Source organism: Opisthocomus hoazin, chromosome 1 (assembly GCF_030867145.1).
Source record: "Opisthocomus hoazin isolate bOpiHoa1 chromosome 1, bOpiHoa1.hap1, whole genome shotgun sequence".
Taxonomy (NCBI): Eukaryota; Metazoa; Chordata; class Aves; order Opisthocomiformes; family Opisthocomidae; genus Opisthocomus; species Opisthocomus hoazin.
The window spans coordinates 116,524,758-116,546,006 of NC_134414.1; the positions used below are offsets into that span (position 1 = coordinate 116,524,758).

Consider the following 21,249-nt stretch of genomic DNA (forward strand, 5'->3'; position numbering starts at 1 on the left):
AGCTACATCTTAACACACGCTCTGAGAAACGGCGTGCAGTTCACTTACATGCCTGAACCCACAGCAGCATCGCCTTGCCAGTTACTTTCTGTTATTCATCACAGACAGCAATGTGCATTCTGCTTACAATAAATTGTACAGGAAAACCACCAGTGACGCACATGTTTCTGTTGGAAATTATTACACAGATACTGGATAAGCCTGTGGCTGCGTTTTACTAGACACCAACCTTGCTGATTTTGAGTTTTCCCTACAGGAATACCTAGAAAATATAGATACAACTTTGACTCTTACTCTTCATGGTAATAAGAAAGGGATTTGTTCAATAGGTGAAAGCCAATCTCCTTGAGAATCCTTCTGTCACAATGGCATAGATTTTTATTAGTGTTAGTGCTCACCTGACATAGTGTAGGTATGACTGATCTGTTCATCTACTGCTAATGCAAGAGAGAGTGTTGGTATCAAAGTTTGAGATAAGTTCTTGGTACTTCATTTTCCCTTTAGGCCAGGCAGTGTTGGGAGCATGCCAAGGACACGGTCTGAGGGCCTGGCAAGGAGACACTTTTTCTTACTCACAGAGTGGCAACCGCTTTTTGTACCAGACATGTCTTTAAATTCAGTAGGAGCTGTGGAGTGATGCTCCATAGCCTGTCCCTGTCACGTCTCTTTTTGACTCCATTGACCTTGGTGGCAAAGGATTAGCATAAGAGAACGCAGAAACACAAAAATAATTTTTCAGGAAGAGAAGGAAGCCCAATAATCTGAGGAGGTCGAATTCACAACTCCTGACTCTGCTCAGCTGTTGTTCCCTTGTGCTGTTTCGGTGGATGTATGGCATTAAAAATCTCCCCAAATTATTATCTCCCTAAATTATTTAGCAAAGATCAACTTTTTGAAGCAAACTTCAGATGTTGATTATTAGTTTTGCTGAATACCCAATTTCTGCAGGCTTCATAAGAATTATTCTTTGTATGGGATAGGAGTTGTCTAGATATAGTGTCAATGCACTGCCAAATGAAGGGTATAAGCTTAATATATTCTTTAATCCCTTGTTGTCTCTTGAAGAGTCTGAGTTTCTGTAGCTTCTTCATTTTTTGTTCCTGATGAAAAGCACACAGGAGGCTATTCAATAGGAAATGACACACCTTGTTGCATGAAGCCCCTGTGCATTTTGGACCAACTTGCAGTACTAAGTTCTGGATGCTAGCAGTGATAAATTTGCAGTGAGTGTGGGAGTTTCAAAGATGGGATCTTTAGCATCCAGCTCCATTCCCCAGCATCCCAACAGAAAATCACAGCCTCAGTCTTTGGAGTTAAAATTGAGTATTCAGTTTAAAAATTTATAAAGACAGCCCAGCCTGCAACATCTGGCTTTTTTCATCGGTTGCTGGCAGGGAAGGGAAGGCTTAACTTCACTTTTTTACATTCATTTTTAGTTTTCATAGAATCCTCGCCGTGGTAGTTTATGGAGAGAGCTCTGCTGAGGAGTAGCAGTGACTGTAACTGTGGCTGGCCCTCGCTCATATTAGTCCAGGAGAGGGAAGTATCTAGCCACGTTCTGGCCCATAACTAATACACATGAGGAAATTGTGTCCTGCTCATGAACATTCCTTGAGGAAATAAAAATTACATTTGATAAATAAATTATTCACTGCAAATTATTCACTCAGTTCCACTTGCTAGTCTGAGATATCTGCAATATCTAAGGGAGCTAGGTCATACCAGAAGAGGCACGGCCATAAAAGCAAAGGCTGAAGGCATAACTCCTTTCTCGTGAAAAATACAAATCTTATTTTAATTCAAATAAACAGACTAACACACGCTGGGATTGATTAGCATTAGGGAAAGCAATGTACAGCCCCAAGGTATCTCTGAGTTAAACTTGGACCAGATTTGTCTGTCAGACATTGAAAAACAAATTGCTAATATGAAAAATATCTCCTTTCATTTGCTTTTTGACAGGTGGCCAGTATGTTAAACCCTTCGATCTACTTTGCAGTCTACTTTTTAGTTTTATCAGAATAATCAAGTACTGAAAGCATAAGTTTACACCTGCGGTTTAGAGTGGCAACAATTTCTCCTTTCAGGGCAAGGCAACTGGATGGAGCCACTGGGGAGAGGTGGCACTGTTGTGGCACTTGATATTGTGCAGGAGGGAGGCACATAAAGAACTTGAATATCCAGGAACATTCATCATGGTCCATTCATTAGAACTGAATAATGATAATAATAATATATAATGTATGTTGCCTTTTATAAATATAATGACAGTGGGAATCATTCTCATGGGGTCATCTCCATTATTTTTAAGTGGATAGCCTTTTTCCCCAGAGGACTTTCCAGAGAGAAGAGTGACATTGCCTGGGTATTTCAGGATGGAGGAGTTCAATCCAAGCCCCATAAAATTCACCTGAAAAACTTCTATTGATTTCACTGGGGTTTGGATCAGGTTCAAAGACCAGCAAGGAAAATGAATAAGTTACCTGCAATCGTGTCCAAGAGAAAACTAAATATGAGAATTTTTATTTAATTTTACACAGACATTCATTCTACCTTGAAAAATTAGCTTCAAATACAGAGGATATAAGCACCAAGCTTATTATTAATTTTTAATTCAAAAGTGCCCCCTTTGAAATGTATTGGTTAACTAAATTACATGAACTTCATGTTATATATGTTTGATTTTCTACACTTTGTTACTTTTTAAAACTAGTGTGGGTCAGCCTTCCAAGGGCAAGAACATAATCAGGTCAGCTTTCAAGCTGCTATAATTTTTCTGATATGTGGATGAGGAAAGGAAATAGATATGGGTGGGTACTATATCTCTTGAAATTGCCTCTTTCTTCCTGTTTAACAATAAATATTCTACAGAAAGGAAGCTCATATATTACTCTTCAGATGAGTTCCCATTTTATTAATCATGAAGATTTTAACAGTGGCCTGAGACAGGAAATCACAGTCTAATGATCAGCAGAGTCTGATTTAATCCTCACATTTGGAGCAGATTAGAAAGAAAAACAATATACTGCAATGTACTTCTATATAGATAAATAATCAGGTTTAATTAATATAAAACATGCATATAGCTTTTGTAACAGCATATGGCCCTACTGAATTGCTAAGGTTGATTAAATATCTGTGGTAAAACCTCCTTACAGTTAGAAACTTAAATAGACTTTACAGGCATTAGTATCAGATACAGGAAAGTAACACATCTCTCGGAGTTTGTCAATATTATTATTATTTATTAATTACTGATTACTAATAGTAACAATTATTATGAATGCTGATGGGTATGTTGTAATTAATAACAAATTCAACTCTGTTCTAAATTAGTGTAGTTCAGATTAAAATGTCAAATGAAATATCTTGGTTAATGTGTTGAGGTTCAACATATACTCCACTGCAATCCAGTAACCTGGAGAAAAATCTTGCATTATATTTGGCTGAATTTCAGCACCTTAACTCCAGATCCTCCTCCCCTTCTTACCCACCCAGTTCTTAGAAGGTCTGGAAAGGAAAACCTGATCATACCATTAGTAGATAATAAGCATTCTTTCATCAGTCAGTCTCAGACCATTCAGTTACCCACCCATCACAATCCAAGAAGGCCTCCAAAACTTTTCTTCAATGTTTAAATAGAAGTCCAAATAGCAAACTGAAACGGGAGTTCATCTGATGATCACTGTCTTAACCCTCCCTGGAGTATTCATATAATAGAGGAAGAAAAGAGCAATTCAGCCATCCTGCCTACCTAGCGTTGTCTCCTCATGCTCGCTTCAGAAAGTTAGAAGTGTTTATGGGACTGGGAAAGGTAATTCTAGGAAATAAGACCTGTGCATTTCTCATCGGCTTTCAGCCATCAGTTCTGCTGGTTTTCAGTTTCAATGGTTTCTTGTTTTGGCTTTCCTTGAAATTTGAGTTCAACCAGATCTAATATTAAAAGCATGACATAAAGAAAGAAAGGGGTGTGCACTGAGTATTTGGATTCACAAGGACTTCTGAATTACTATTTGGTGCAAGAGACCTGCACAGTGACTTGATTTTTTTTTAAAAGAGCTTTTATCTACGCAAAAATTATGAGTAAAAGTTGCTTAGAATAGATTTGCTTAAAAAAATTTTTGAAAAAATTTTACCAAAATCTTGAAAAAAGAAGAATTTTTGCACAGTTCTTTCTTGACTCTTACTTTTGAATCTTTTTCTTGGAACTTAGAAATAGACTTCTTTTTCTTTTGCAGTAATGCTAAATTAAGATTTAATTGAAGCTCTATGGGTAGTCTGTAAGTCTGGGGTTTGAAATCAGCAAAAAGTTGGGAATCTTTGTGGCCTATGATTCACACCAAATAAGTTTTACTTAGGATGTACAAGGCTTCTGTTTGTTCGTTTGGCAAATAATATCAAGCAAAATGAAGCAGAAATTCAAAGCTATCTTAATACCTCCACTTTCATTTAACCTCTGAGCTGTTTTTAAAGGGAGTAGAAAGGACTTCTGTCATTCACCTTTGTTGTAAGCCTTCTGTTAGACTTGCTTCTTCCTGTGACTTTGTCAGCAAGCCAAGGGCAATGGAGATCTGAAAAGTGCTATTTCGGGGTGTCCAAATTCTGTGATGAATTGCAAAAAATTATTCCACCATGCAAAAGAAAAAGATGGCTTTAGAATACTTTCCTTCTTTATGAAACAGTGACTTTTAATCTCTTTGCTTTTATTGCATCACTGTGGAGTTAAGAGAGAAAGGGAGGTGTAGGGACCAGCCAGACCATGTACCACAGCGCAGTGCAAATCTGCTGGGCAATAACATCCCTTGGTCCTCAGAAGAGCAGCATGCCTTCTTCACATTGAGGCCCAGCAGACACTGAAATGCAGGGTGCAGTTATTGCCACAAGGCTGAGTGGGGAAAAATGAGAGAGGAAAAGAGGACAATTTTCTCGAGGTTGTCTGAAGTCTTACAGAGGCCTGATGGTGACACAAAAGCAGATAAATTTTAAAGCATTTCTCACTCTGATCCCTGTTCTCATTTTCAGCTCATCTCCTTAGTGCACCTCTCTCATTCTCTTCCCCGTCACTTCCTCCCCCCTTCCACCCTCCCTCCCCAAATGAAGGTTTCAGCTCACTCACCCGTGTCGCAAAGCGGACGCGTGAAGTCACATTCTGATAGAATAAGGAACTGCGTAACTAATGTACACTTGTGCAGTACACTTCGTTGCGCTTAGTTTGGTTACAAGCCAGTAGCAGTTGCACATCAGTTGGATAAAGCTGAACTTAAAATGTTGAAGAGAAAACCATCTAACGTGTCTGATAAGGAGAAAAGCCAAAAGCCAAAGGTAAGAATGTTTAATTTTCATTGTCAATGACTAATACCAGGAATTCTTAACAATTTTTAAAAAGAGGTTCTCCTTTTAAATCCTAGCTTCAGGATTTCCTGATGTGCTCGCAAGCGCCTCAGTGCTATAATCTCAGGAATCTATTTGTATATACTCACTTTATAAAAGTAATCATAGAATTCAAGGAATCGACACTGTGAAGCTTCTGTAGTTGTGCTAAAGAATCCTGCTGCTGGACTTTTTCTATTGTTATATGCTCTGCATCAGTCTTTTAACAGAGATGCTCACAAAAATCCCCTCTCTCATTTTCATCTGTGATAAACTGATGAAGTCCCATGAAAGAGTGTGAGAATCAGTGAAAAATTAGAAATGCTGTTAAATTTGTTCCTTATTTTCATAAACTTGCTTTTGCATCATCATAACCAAAGAAGGAGAGGGTACATGGCAATCAGTGTTTGTCATCTTCACTTTTCTGGGAACGATTATACTTTCAGCCTAAAAGAAATTCTCTGAATAAATTGATAATATGTTACACTGGACACTTTCCACAATCTGGAATTGCAAGAAAGAAAGAGAGAGTTTTGCAAGATGTATAAGGATGCGTCCTATGCTAGAAATGTATTTTCAGTCCCTGAACTGAGTGCAAAATGACCTTTGCAAGTGTAGTGTAAGTCTGAAGAGAAATGGCTACTGCTAGACCTGAGCACTTCAGTATCCATTGCTATTTCAATTTCCCAGTGCTGAAATTTTATCTAAGAGATTAGAAAAGCCTTTCGGTATGTCTCTGTTCTCAGTAACTCTGTGTCTCCTAGTTTACAGACCCATCCTATCGTTCTTTGGGAATACACCTCATTTTATCACTTATGGGTCCTAAAAGATTACTGCAGACACTACTCTAGCAGGAATGTCTTCTGGTTTTACACAGCACTGGCTTTTGTGCATTACACTGGCAGTTTTAGACTATGACTCATTAACAATTAAAATTAATTTTTTTTCCATGGATTTGAAACAATTTTGAATCCATTTTCTCACAGATTTGAATGGGTTTTTAAGCATTTCAATGATTGGTATGGTATGTATTTTCTCCTGTTCAGTCATCATACCATTTTTTAATGGCAGGGAAGAAGTATAATTAGTACTGAATTATACTACAGGTTAGCAAGAAATGACCACAAGCAACTCTGTGGATGGACGTTGTTCTCCTGTCTGCTAAATATTTTCAAATGCCAGTTTTGGTCAGTTTTTTCTTGTAGAATAAGTCAATCCTTAACAACAGTCTGGGGTATTTTTAATTTTTTTTTCCACACAGTTAGTTATTTATTCACAAATGCACCCCACGCTATTAAAATGTTGGCTCTGTGGCTTCTCTAAAAAAAAAAAAAAGTCATGGTCATGGATTTGATTCACCACATGTGTAAAGCAAGGATAAAAAGAGCCCAACCACTTGACTTGAGTGTCAAACCTGCTGACTTGCTGTGCTGACTTTGTCTTATTGTAAACGTTTACAAAAATGGGAAGGTCTTGGTAAAGTGACTCAGGATCTCTGCCTGCCACAGTACTGTGCTTTGAAACACCTCACCTACTGTAGTCCCACTTTTGTACAGAACTGTGTAACCTTTCCATGACAAGAATGTTTTTGGTGAATGTGCTGTTCACAAAAAGGGCATGGGAGGAGACAGCCCCGTGTCACGTGGAGTAGAAAGCTTCTTGCAGCATGTTTCAAAACACGCCCCGCGTAAGCAATGCAAATACTAAAGTTGCTTAACACAGAATTGGGTAACATGGGGTCCTCACCTCCGGACAGAAGTTACGGGATTTCACAAGTGACTTCCCTCGACCGCTTCCTGGCACAGGCAACGCTTGGTACCTCCTTACACCCGCAGGGCAGGATGCCGCTGTCGCTGCGGAGGTCTTGGGCTACCTCACCTTCGATGTCCCCATGTCTCCAACACATCCGCACGGGGAGACCTATGGGAGAGCCATGAGGTCTGAAGTGTTAAGTGAAAATCAGGTTTGCTACCTTAGGCCTGCAAAGAGGACACCAAACAGATCTTGTTAGGTAACTGAATCTTACCCACAGTGACCAGCTGTCTTCATCACAATTGGACGAACTTCTGTGCATTAATTCAAGTGTTTCACCAGGACTTTTCTTTTTTAATCTTTTCCTTTTTAATCTTCTTTATTACTTTCTAATGTGAAGAATATTGGCATCCAGTTATGCCTTTTGATAAAGATGTAGGAATACCATGCAAGACTGGTGTTAAAACCCTTGTCGAGCCAATTTACTGTCCCTCTATAAAGCCTCTAGAGGTGGTTGGCAAGTCAATGACCAATGCACAACTAATACAGATTTTCAGTATCTAACTGCCAGTTCTCAGTGTGCAATGCGTTTACTTTATTGATTACTGTGGTGCTTAAGGGACTTCTGCAGATGCATTTGGTGCTACATAGACAAAAAGTAGCATCTTACAACTCTCAGTGTCTGCTATGATAGGGTCAATACTTGCCCACTGCTGTGAAGCTGTAGCATTGCAGTTGGTTTCATTATACAGCAGGATTTCTGTAGTGCTGCAGACATGCTAATAATTTATTTGCATATCCGGCAGCTTTTATGTATGCATGGATATGCATATAACTACTGTATGCTTTGTATGTAAACTAAATAAATAACCATTCATTGTCAGGCAAAAAAAAAAAAATCTATATCTGGTGTCATCGCAGAGAAAACAGGGAGAGAAACTTGGAAGAAAAGTTTTCAAAAGATGTACTGGAAGGATTCTGATCCTTTGCCAATGTTTATTATTGTAGCTGCACATACTGCCGTGGAGCTGTACATTTATAACTTGTACATCAGCTGAGGACCCAGGTAGTTGAACTATAAAGGAAAAGCCCTAAGGCTTTAAAATACTCTGCTTAATGTTGAAAAAATTCAACCAATTGAAGGGCTAAGCTCTCTATTTCAGCCGGCCTAATCGAACGTATCTGTCTGTCCAGGACCTTAAACGAGTTTCTGTCCCAGAAGAGTCTGTGCACCTCCCATCATCCACCAAGAGGCAGCTCGCTCTCTCTCAGTGCTTCCTTTCAGTTCTCACCTGCCCCTTTTTCTTTACTGTCAGAGGAGAGATGGCTTGGTTTATACGGCGTAGCCGTTCTGAGCTGCAGTACTATCTGTGGGCAAGTGAGGTCAAACAAGCAAGGTCTTGCACGAGCCCTGAGGTTTCCGGTTGTGCCGATGGCCGGAGCCAGCCACGCTCCAGCAGCTCGCTGCAGGGAGAACACGTGTCTTCTACATTGCTGGAGTTTTAGATGCAGAGCAGGAAAGTACTATAGCAAGGAGGGGGAAGCATGCTTTTACTAGACGTGTTTCAGCTACGCAGTCTGTCCCACCGCCCCTTAGAGAGCTGGGGAGAAGGAGAGCAGTTGACTTAGAGGAAGAAACAAAGACACCTACAATCACCTGGATTTTAGCCTCTTTGGCCCTTATGAGGTTACAAATGTCAGTGTATCTGGGGAGTGGCATGAAGCAGATTTAGAAAGGCGGTAAGAAAAAATATTCTAAAAAATCATACAGGCTCTAGTATTTTTCATCTGCTTCAGGCAGCACCATATCCTGATACCACACAAATAAAACACCATTAAAGCATTTTGCAGCTACTCTGCATTCTGCTTTGACTTGTTTTATGCATTTGACGAAGTGCAAATGACAATGGAGGGTGCAAATAATCTGTAAAACATCCCTGCGTTGTCTTACCCACTTCACGGGATATAACGTGCTGGGTAGAGCCTATTTCCCTCTCTCTCTCAAATTCCTACGGACATAGCAAACTTGAGCACTGCCTGATGATTCTTGGCTTTACTTCAAGCTGAGGCAAAGACGACTTTGTGCTTTTTTTTTTTTTTTGGCTTGACTGAAGAAAGTCTTGTGTCATTATTCTACATGACAGTTGATCTATGTTTATGCTAAAGGTTTGAGACACTTTTGTTTCCTTATTCTGCGTCCAAATGCGCTTGGTGCTTGAAACTCAGATTACTTCTGGTGTGTGAGACAATTCAGGGTCAACGCCTGTGCATTTTTTTAGGCAAAAATACATCCAAGCTTCTAATTAAATCAATATTCGCTTACTTAGGTGATAAACTGTTATTTATTTTCAGAGTTATGAGAAAATAGTGGCAAATCCATTGGGAGGAAATATTTTAACATGCAACTTTGTTCCCTAGCACTATTTCATACCAATAATTTTCCTTTTTATAAGCTTTAAATGAAAACCTGCCTCCATGGAAATCAATGCACATTTTTGCCATAGACTTGAAGCCAGAATTTCACCTTTTTAGATATTCTTCACAGAAGGCCTGATCCTAATTCTGAAAACACTTAAATGAATAAATTAGCTGTGATCCCATTGATTTCCATGGGCCTCGTCATCTGAGTAAAGTTTATCACTTGCTTAAGTGTTTGGAGCCTGTAGTGCAGACAGATGCTGTAAGCAAGATTTTGGTGCTGCTTTTTTCTTTCACAGTGGCTTATGACTGTTCAATGGGGAATATTTATTAAAGAAAAGAAAATAGAAAACAGGTACAGCAAACCTAAACAACAAAAATAATTCAAGATGTAAATAGATCTTCCATAGGGCAAGAAAAGATTGCTCAGTGTTAATGAATATTAACGAGGATTTATCCCTGAGCAGGAAAAGCTGAGAGTTTTAATTTTATTTCAAAGGTAAAGGCTGGTAGAGCTCTGAAAATAGCAAGTTTTATAATCTTTCCTTTCCCTCTGAAATTTTGAGTGCATAATATATGAGCCCCTGCTAATGTCACCGTTGCTAATTTTCACAGCCATGACTGAGATGATGTTCGTTTCCATTTGCATTTCATTCTAACAATGATGAGAGGTGATGAGTTGATGATAAGCTGTTTTCACCCTACTGCCCGCTGTGCAAATTTATGCTTATAGGCAAAGATGACACACACTTCTGTCATTAAAGGTCTTTTACTGCATTGCCTCTTGAAGAAAGACTGTTTGTCAAAATCCATTTGAACTCTGTTAAATAAGCAGAAACACATGACAACATCTGGGAAGTAGTTTTAAGCACCTGGTTTATAGTGGAAATACCTGTGGGCCTTTATCAGGGAGGATTCAGAGAAAGAAAAAATGATACTTGTAATAACCATGTATGAGTAGATGGGAAAAAAGTGATTGCAGGTGACACTTCAGAAGGTGTTTCCTGTCTCCCTCAGGCTTCATAAAAAGCTAGAACAAGGTTAGAGTTAACCTTGGGTTATTTTTCTTGTGTGAGTGGAAGGTTCTACAATCATTACTGCTCTGCTTACCTCTAGCATTTTTTTCTTCATTTATATCGTCTTGCTTCTTGATCATCAGCTATTTTTTTTTTCAACAACAGTTTCAGAAAATTGTTTGTGTCTTAACATATAAATTAGCATATCTCTTCTAGTAAGGTCTTGAAATTTGAGAAATTTTGTGTTCTCAACAGAAAGTGAGGGTTGAGGATTTTTGTGGGGAAAGAACAGCCGTCTCTCCTGCTCCTTGCCAGGAGGCTGATAAGAATGTGCAGACTCCACATTTTGACGCTCAGATCAACACACAGGCTCACTAAGGGCTCACACAACTCTAGATTAACTCATGTGCCGAAGGAAAAACATTACATTTATGGTCTGGTCCAGTCTTGGTCTCTTTTGTGTGTTCCCTTGATTACAGCACCTTTTAAATTTTGACCAACTTTGTGCAAAATTCAGGTGATTTCTTGATTTTTCTCTGTCTTGATTTTCCTTCACTAGACAGGCTTAAGTGCTTAATAGCAGAACATTTCAAAACAAGTGAGAGCAAATTTCCTGAAGGGAATATTTTCACTTTAATATTAATTTTGCTTAGAGTAGCAAACCCAGTTTGGTTCTTTGTTTTTGTAAGCAAGCAAGAGCATTTCAACATGTCTGAACCACCTTCTCCAGCCATTTTTAGAAACCAGACTATTAATCACATAATTTATAATTGTACTCTCTGATAAATACTGGAGCACAACTACCAAGGTGACATAAATCAGCATTAGTTGCCTTCTAATTCTTTAATTATCTTTATAGAGAAGTGGACTTACTGCACTATTGTGTTTCTAGAAAACCCAAAATACCCCAAATTAGACATTGGCCAGGATACCTGTCATTGCTGGAAGAAAATTGTAACTGTACAGGCAAGACAGGCAGAGAATGTGGCCTACAGTTTTCTGTAGGTTTCAACACTCTTCTAGTAATCTGTGTCACAGCCTAGTTCCAGACTGAAGTCGTTACAAAGCCATCGCTGGCCAGCTGTTATAAACAATTTGTGGGTGGCTACAAACCCTTTAGCCAGAAGACTCATCCCCTGGCAATACCCACTGCGGAGAAGGAAAATAAAAATTCTTCTGGGCCTCTGTAATCACAGTATGGCTTAAGCTTTATTTTCTGCAAGCTTGCAACAGAGACAGCAGAGTTACTTCAGTTCTTAGCAACAGTTATACTCTAACAAATTAGCCATGTCAGTGTTTTTGCTCTAGACATTTTGCTGCTTGGCACCGGGCTACAGATTATATAGGCTCCGAATATTTAGCAAGTCATATGTCCTTTAAACCATCCTAATGGAAAACTTTGTTTCGTACACCAGATGAAGGTGTCTGTGTGCACGCGTGTTGATATTCCACAGGAAGATGAATGACCACCTACCTTTTTCCTCAAGTGAAATCTCTCCTGTATACCTGCTTGCTCTTACCTTTCTAGCTTTTTATATCTTATTCCACTTACAGTGTGCCCAAAAGCATGTTCTTACTTTTTTTCTTCTTCACAAACTTGAGACTGAAATTCCAGCCCAGGGAAAACTCTGGAGATTTTGAACTGCTTCAGGGAAGATGCCTCTTTGACTATGTATATTATACACCATACTGCCACTTTTCTCCCCATGCCTCTTTGGTTTATTCCACGGGCACACAGAAAGCTGGATAACAGCTTCACCTGTACACAGTCTTCAAGCTGCTTAGTTGCCAGTCACAACATCTGCTGGCATCTTTCTGGTAAGCTGAATATCAACAGCAAACGGTCCATCATCTCTAACCATCACCCAGTATTGAGGATGACAAGAAGGTTTCTATGGGGAAAAAAGGTCTAGTGATCCACCTAATGTTTTGCACCATTATGTATTCTGGGTGGAGTTTTAGTCCCTTTCCTACCCTTTTATGCCTTCATCCGTTTTACAGTCTTCATAAGAACAACCAAGTAACCTCACACTCCTGTCCTTGATTTCCATGGAATGCTGAATGGTTACTTCCTTGAGAACCATAGGAAGTTGTAAGTTCCTCTACTTGGTCATGCTGAGCTCATTCAGAAGGTGTGATATATTTGCTGTTCTTTCAGGTGTGTTGAAAGGCAAGTGAGATATGGGCCTTCTGGAATACTTGAGTACTTGAATTTAAGTTTTTCTGCAGGCTTTCTCATGGCTTCTTCAGGGAGAAGAGAAGCAGTATAGGAGTGCTGTTCAACCAGAAAGCATGGAAAAGCTATGGTGCAGTTTCATGTCTTCCCTCTGCCATTATGTTTGAGATAGAGATGGAGCTTTGTCACTGACAGCCTGCAGCCGTGAGATAAAGAAATCGGCTTCACTTAGCAACAGCACAGCCAAAAGCAGATGTGTGAGGATGAGATGACAAAGTGGCCAAGACAGCTGAATGAGCTCACGCAGCTTGACTCTCTGCTGCCTTCACCTCCGCAAAGCGGATGCCGAGCTTTACCACTCGTGACTTGCTTTCACTCACCACAGCTGCGCAGTTTTTCTCCTACACTTCTATCTGCCTGCCTCCTTTTTAAGGTCAGGTGTTATGTCCAAAAATCACTTCACAGAGCTGGAAAGGGGACATGGTTCCTTGATGGATGAACAGGTCAAAGCCTGTGTAGAGGCTGATGACGGTAGAGCTGGCAGTCAGCTCTAGTCACAAGTACGTGGCAAGGCTCTTCTTATATTGTCTGTTGGGGTGTTTCCATTATTTCCTTCCTTTATCTATAATGGAGCTTATATTCACTTGATTAATGTCTCTTGGTAGTTGTGTCTACATGGGTAAAATGTTTGAAAACTATGTGTTTGGGATTTTGGTTAGTATCTGAGGGAAGAGCAGACATGTTCCTACCCATTCACGAAAGCTTAAAAACTTGTAGCTGGCACAATCCCCTTTGCAATGAAAGGCTAGATTTGAGTAGGATTTGGAGTATGGCATCAAATTTAGCCTTCACATAACACCTCAAAGCCCTCACTACTGTCTGTGCCTCAGCAGCATCATCTCATTGGTGAGTGTCTCTCGACTACACATGGTTTTCATGGAGGTTACAGGAGCAGTGGAGGGGTGAAAAGCTTAGTCTCAAATTTGTTGCATGTGAGAATGAAAACACACTTCAAACATCTCCTACATTTGTTTCTCATGAGATGACACTGTAGTTTTCCACTGAGCTGTGATCGCAACACCCCCATGCCACAGAGACAGCCAAACGGAGTGAGGGGAATTGATGTGCCCATACTGGACTACTACCATTTGCTGTACCCGGTACTCGCAGTCAGGTGTTGATTGCACTCATTCCTTTCTGGTATAAGAGTGACCTGAACAGAATCAGGATGCTACCTTGTCTTCAGACAACTAGATTTTTTTCCTGGATTGCAGCTGCAGAACTCATGCTACAAAGAAAACACAGAATTTGACACATCATAGCTTCTGCACTAAGAAGTATTCTTATGCAGTGCCAAATGACTAGGAAACCCTGAGCTGGAAACCTTCTTTCAGCTTCCATACTGGTCCAAACCCAAAAGCTTATCGAATATCTTTTATGAGTTCAAGTACCCAAAGAGCATATTTTAGATTCCCAGGCATATGTCGTGCAAGCATGTCCAGTTTTTGAAGCCTGTGAGGCTGCAATGAAGTACCACATGTGCTTTTTCAACTGGACAATAAGGATAACTTTGGCCCACTGATGGCAATAAGCCAACACTGGAACTCAGCCTTCTGACAAGGGAGGATATATGAATAGGAAAAAAATGGTGCCACTGGTCATCATTTTAAAGGAGTCAAAAGTTAACCCACTGGAATGAGTATAGCATTTTTTTTTTTTCCGAAGATAAAAATAATGTAAATAAACGGACATACAGATTTGACGAAACACTAAGATTCACAGTGACTGATGATAGATACTGCACTGAATTTTGCTTCTCCACTGTAGTGCATCTCCATTAAGGCAATTTCAGCTAATCTCACTACGGATTCATTAATCAAGTGTAGTCAGAATGTCTGAAGGGAGATAATGAGGGGGAAGAAATTGGCCTGTTGTTTGGAACTTATTCTTCAGCTAGTTAGTTTGTTTATCATGTTCTGTAATATTTGTATCCCAATAAATAAGTTCCACTCGCAATTAGTTATCATAACAGACGACTAACACATCTTTATTTACTTACCATTTCAAAATTATTCCATAAATAGATCATTTAACTTTGTGTTCTCTTTACATTGCACGCCTATACAGATTTACAGCTTGCAGTATCAGTTAACAGTGAAACGGATATAAAGTGGACCAGTAGCATTTTAAAATTCCTCCCTTTTAGCCAAAGGTGCAAGCATCCATGGAGACAAAGCCCCTAATCCTATATCTTTTTCTCTAAGCACTAACATCCTAAACACATACTGCAGTATCAGCAGTCTCTCAGTGCCTTCCAAAACTCCACCTCTAAAAAGCCTGAGAAAAGATTTGTTCATTTTTTTAACTCATTTTTTACTCATTTAGGATTACATACTGTATATCTGCCCCACATAAAGCTGTCACTGTATTACTTTAAAAAAAAAAAAAAGTTGAGGTTCCAAGAGCCCAGTGGGGTTGGAGACTGCTGAAGATGGGAATGTTTATAAGCTCTGCGATATTAACTGCAGCACTCAACCTCAGGTGACATAAAGCATGCAAAAAAGAACTTTCTGTCAGTTTTATTATTTCTAAAAAGGTTCCCCTTGAAAGAGAAGAGTGACCTTGCTCTGCTGAGCTGACATATGCCACTGAATTAATGGCTAAGCTTTGCTGTAGGGAAGCTTGCAGAAACATTACAACTCCAATGGCTGAGTTTGCTGTGAACATTAATCAGGGGAACCAACATGATGTATCAAACACTCATTTAAAAGTAATAAAAACTAACTCTCTTTCTCCCCCCTCCCCCAAGTTTCTTAGAATTAGGTTATTGTTGGTCGTTACCTGTTGTCAAGGATAAGACTGCAGGAGGGCTGTAAAACTTGTGTAAGGGTTTTCTAAAGTTTGCTTACTCTTCAAAAAACCAAAGGAGCTTTTGGGACAGTCAGATTTAACCGTGACTTAGAGGTTATTTTTTAGTCTTGTTTCCCTCCAGAAGGTCATCTGAAGGAACACCTTCCACTGAAAACGTGCCTCTCCCTAGCAAGCAATGCAGAAGCTGCCTTTCATTCTCGGTGACTCCCTGGGAGCAGGACCAGCTCCCACGTCACCCATGAACGAAGCAGAAGATATGCAAGGAGGCACTCGCTGCTGTCAAAATAACCCCTGTAAAGAACCTTGTACGGCTGTGGTGCAGCAGTTGAGTCGCAGACGCTCTGACCAGAGCGCTGCCACGCCACGCAGGAGTATTTTCTGCCTGTCCCCCGCTGCTCGGCTGTGGGTTTGGCAGGCGAGCACGCTGCAGTTGGCAGCCGCAGCCGCTTCTCTAGGCCCGCCGAAGGGAACAGCAAAGCCCTCGGACATGCGGCATCTCCCCGCGCTGTCCTGTGTGTGGGCTGTGCGTAGCACGGCAAGGCAGTGGGCTCCTCACCGCCGCGTCTGCTCTGGTACAAGAGCATCCATGGTAGTCACACACAGGAGGTCCCCACCGCTGCGGGGGGACCGCGGCAGCTGCCCCGCTCCGTGGGTGCTGGGCAGGCACGGGGCTCCCTTTGAACCGGGCCCTTGGGGGCTGCTTGCTTCTCAGCTCGTCTTTGGGCATGCAAATTTTGGTCTTCTCTTAAAGCCCATTCTGCAAACACGCATGTGAATAACTTCTTTCACATGAGCAACCCAGCTGAACCCTGCAAAGGCAGGACCTAGATAACACACAGCATTAATAAAATCGCGCTGTATATGTTTGCAGGGAAAGGACTTCAGCTGAAGGGAGGAGATGCATTTTTAAAATATGAAAATTCATCTGTGAATTTATCTTGTTCGGAGAGGAGAAAGTTTCAGGCGAGGAAAGATGGGGGTATTTAAGGGACTAAAGATCGAAGCCTGCAATGCTTACGTAGTATTTAACCAGTCTTCAGTCAGACTGCACTCCCCTTTACTGCAGTCATGATTCTGTGGAGGGTGGATTTCCAGGCTTGTCCCTTGATGTTTCTGCCCATGTGTAAATGAAGGGTAAAAAAGGATAGCAGGGAGGTAGAAGCGCACATCATGCCAAGTCCTTAACTGTCATTTTCATAGCTCCTCCGAGTTTGTCACACATCCTTAACCTTCTTTTAAAGTCATTTTCTTTTCATGGTTTTGTGTGCCACTGAAAGTCACTTTTAATTAAATGTCATATAAATAATAAAGTCTTAATTACATAATTATTGCAAATACCCGTGTGCACACTCTCAGAATTGGACAGACTGCCAGAAGAGCACTTGGAGTGACTTTTCTCACCGGAGACTGAGAGTTCTCTGCAACAACTGGGCAGGAACGGTGGTGCTCAGATTTCAGGGTCAATGCATGTTTAAAGGAAGAGGAGTCAGATCCCTCCCCCCCTTGCACATTTTGCAACACTCAGTCGCAAAAAACTTTCTCCGTGTTAAGATCGACATTTCTTAAGTTGCTTCCTCATTTAGTTCCTCCCAAACTTTTTTAATCAACACAGCACATTTTTCACCAGATGAAATTGCCTTTCTGCTCAGGCTTCCTGTGTGGCTTGCCTCTTCCTGAGGAAGACTTGCAGACCTTGCAAACCATCCTGCCCCCGCCTAATTTCATGAACTGCAGCTTCCCCCTTGCTCTCTTGCCTGCCCGGCGCAAGGTGTGCTTCGCCAGCACCGGAGAACCCAGTTCCTAGTGGAAACTCTGATGCGTGGGCTGGGTTGTCGGGATCTACGTGCTGCGTTCGTGTCAGCGTTGGTTCAGGCTTGAGAGGCCGAGGCTGGTACCAGAGAGCGGTACTGATAAAACAGCCGCTCAGTGTTTACTTTGGAGAGCGAAGTTGGTTGACCTGGAGGAGTGTTAAGTACAACTAACTCATTATCTTCTACAGCTTTTCTTTTCCAGTCTTTTTCTGTCATTAAAGTGCGGGTGTTTGCTCTGAGGCTTCACGGTGGCAATTTTGTTCAAAGATCGCTTTGCTCCCCTCTCTCCCCACCTCCACGCAGTTACTGAATAGCAGAGCATGATAACAACCAGCCTTTTATAGAGTCATTTTTAAGCCAGTTAAAAATGCCATTTCAGTAGATTGCCCTATTTGAGTTAGCAAGAACAAGCTGTATCTTTTTTATTGCTTTTGACTGGCAGAGTACAAGGTTTAGGCCACGTTTTGTGTGGGCTATAAAGTTATATTAAAAGCTTGGTTAGTGGTCAGAAGTTCTAAGTGTGTAACTAACGTGTAAATAGGAGAAAATCCCTCAGGTAGAGAGGTCATGATGTCTTCTCCTTTTCTTGCTTTTCTATTACTCTTCAGAGAGTTACTGGATCCTGTATGCAAATTCTCATTCTTTATAAAGAAGTGAGGGGATTTTTGTTGATGTTGTTCTTTTTCACAGAACATCCCAAAAGCTAAAAATTGCTATCTTGCCTTCTGGGAAAGTCAGGGACAATTTGTTTGATTGTCTATGTAAGAAGATAAGTTAGCAGAGTGGCAATATTCATCCCTACTTTGGTGACTCTTAGTTTCATTCTCAGAGTAGTCTCCTCCTTCTGAAGGGACTAGGAGTATCAGAGAACAGAAGAAATGAATCAAGTCCCGAGCTCCACTTACCTCCATCCATCAAAGCAGCAAGCACAGATTGTCCCCTTGGGAGCTGTTGTGGCTTCTTCCAAGGAGAAAGGGAAGAATACAGGTGTCTGCAGCAGGTGAGGGAACTGGGCAACATGCTGAGCTCCTTTTTGTTACTCCCAGTGACTGCACTTGCCCCTATACAGCTTGCACAGTCTGGGTAGCCTAAGGTTGAATGGAAGCTAAAAAAGAAAATGCATGGAGGAATTTGAAGAGATTTACTTGTGTGAGAGGGTCAGTACATAGCCATTGCATCAAGCTGGACTTAAAAGCTATTTTGAATAGGACTTGAAGCAAAACATCATGGGCCAGAATTTCTCCCAGCAGGGAACCAGATCTCTGAGCAGTGTGAATTGTCCAAAGGAAAATATGAGATGAAATCACTCATAATGATTACTTAGCAGGATGACTGCTGTCAGTTTTGGCTCAAAGGTTGTCTTTAGACATGGAGAAACTCTGACTAGTTTATCACAAGAACTAACTGACTTCTCCTATGATATGCCCTACAAGGGAAGGATGTTTTATAACAGAAAGACATGGACTGCAGAAACTTTTCTTCTTGTTTTTCTGTTTCTATACCATACAATTTTCTGGGCAAAACAATAGCCTATCTGCAGACAAACCAGACCACCAATTGCAGACCATCTAAATTAAAATAACGAGCAATTACATAGCATTTACCCCTTTAAAATGATTATTTAAAGTTCCTGGATTTCAGGGAATTGAATATCTAGCAAAAGATAGAAGAAGGATCTAAACCACTGAAAAATGTCTTTGATATCTTCTATTATGTTAATTTGGTATACAGAAGGGGAAGGGATGAAAGTTAATGCATTGATTTGTAGAAATTATTTGATCCGTCCTTGTGTGGGAAAATAAAAGTGTTTCTCCCCTGCCCATGCCTCCATTAGATTTTACTGAGCAAATTCCTATTTTCTTAACGTATCCGTTGGTAGCTCTTGTATTAATCCAGCCAGAAAAGTCACTTAACTTTATAGGATGCTGAATCCAGGTATCAGAAGTCAATAGCATATTTTCTCCTAGTAGCTTTGCATTTACTTTAAAAGCTTCCCTTCACCTGGAAATAAGGTCTGTCTGTATCTTCACAAAGGAGGTGTTCCCTGACACTAATGCGGTGACTGACACTACTGAAAGTAATAGTCCTGCTCCCTTTGCAGCCCAGAGCTCCTAAATCTGCTTTTTGTTATCAGTATAATGGGGTTGAATACATTTTTAAAAGGTGGTAGCTATTGATTACTTAATGGAAAAAGTTAGTGTAGAGAATTGCTGAAGCAGCCCTATTTAGTGCTCTCCAGTGCAACAAGACCATTATCTAGAATAGTGGAACTCATCCTGTAACCCTTATGAATATTTAATAGGGATGAAGCAGCACTGAAGTACACTACAAAATAGCCCAAGGCTTCTGCACATGTAGGATATAAGGTTGTTTCAAGGGTCAAAAAAGAATAACTGATTTCCATGTGCTCAAGCTGTTCATAGGTAAGACCAACAATAAACAATGTTTTTCCTCTTGCTCCTGTTAAAGTATTTGCTGCACATCTGCACTTTAGTATACAGTTATTCCTCCTAGACATCTTGAAGTGATTGAATGCAACAGAAAGGTCACTGTATGTTTAGAGATCGCTGTGTGAGACTATTTTATACTCTCCCAATATTGCTGTGAATCCCAGCCTCCCTCTTTCCATCCCTCCCGCTCCATGCTGCAGGGCACATTTGGCTGGGTTGACAAGCCAGTGAAAGGTGTTAATCCTGTCTAATAGAACCATAATCCTTGGGGCTGTGTTTTTATATCCTACCATTGAGCTAACCCCTTGTCACAGGATATTGTTCATCTACTTAATAGCAAAGTTCTTTATGGGAATTTTAGATAAAATTAAAGTGTACAATCCACATTGTCCTTTTCAATTTCACAGGGTAAAAACAAACAAATAAACCACAATGCTTAGCCAACAGAGATTTTCTGAGAGATTACAATCAATTAAGAGCAAAGCTGTGTGACTTTTTCTTTCTTTTTTTTTTCCCCCTCAGTGAGTAGTAAATGTCATTTTACTTGTCCAAAAATATTCACAAATCTGGGTCAGCTTCTTCAAATAACCTTTGGCTGGGAATATTTTTCAAGTTAGATGTGCCCAGAACTGTAGTGAAAAAAAATGATGTGATTTCTTTTTCTCTTAAGCTGCAGTGCTTAGAACATGGACCCAAAATGTGGGTACACTTTCCTCTTCCACCTGGCTGTGCTCAGGCCTCTCCCACTGCTATGTCCACATTTATTTATTTATTTTTTTGGTGTAGGGGGGCAGCTGGTTAATAAATAAGTGTGGGAAAAGAGGGAAATGAAACAGCAAGGAGATTTTATTTTCAGCTGTGTTCCAGGGAATGCTGATTTTCTTCTTCTCAAATGGATACTTCAAGACAAAGCATTTGCACATGGTTTCCCATAGCTTTTCTTTGTCATATTTTTTTTCCCTCTGCAAATTGTTTTTAGTTTAATAGTGACTGTGTGTAAGAGATAAAGGAGCTAATATGGATAGTAACCCTGTGATTTATGAGCAGGGACAGACTAAGATGGGGTCCTTCCCTGATGGAAACACCCTGGGGAGGTACGTGTGTGATCCACGTAGCTGGCATCATTTTGACGAACTCCCTCCTTAAGATCATGGTTGTGAAGCCTGAATCCCCCTCACCACCCTGTGCGGCATCAGGAGCCTGACACTGTTACCGACGAGTCCCGCAGCAGACTGACTGCTGCCAGTACAGGAGAGCATGAGGAGACAGAGCAGCAAAGAGCAGCTTGGTGGCAGCGGGCAGAACAGGGACAGGGATGTACCAGCAGATGAAACCCTTACCTAGGTCTCGGCTCAGATGGCTCTTTGGTTTCCCAGCTTTGCAGA

The 21,249-nt window shown here is 40.7% G+C and overlaps 1 protein-coding gene across 2 annotated transcripts in view; it reads left to right on the forward strand.

The window, feature by feature from the left end:
• SAMSN1 (SAM domain, SH3 domain and nuclear localization signals 1) overlaps positions 1–21,249 on the forward strand; it is a 78,812-nt gene that overhangs the window by 37,173 nt on the left and 20,390 nt on the right. The window contains exon 1 of one of the 2 annotated variants that reach the window (XM_009937131.2): positions 5,184–5,322. The exons of the other annotated variant lie outside the window; for it this stretch is intronic. Within the exon in view, the coding sequence (XP_009935433.1) occupies positions 5,266–5,322 (57 nt within the window). The 5' untranslated portion in view covers positions 5,184–5,265. Of the gene's footprint in view, positions 1–5,183; positions 5,323–21,249 lie in introns of those variants that run through there. 2 annotated transcript variants of the gene reach the window in all.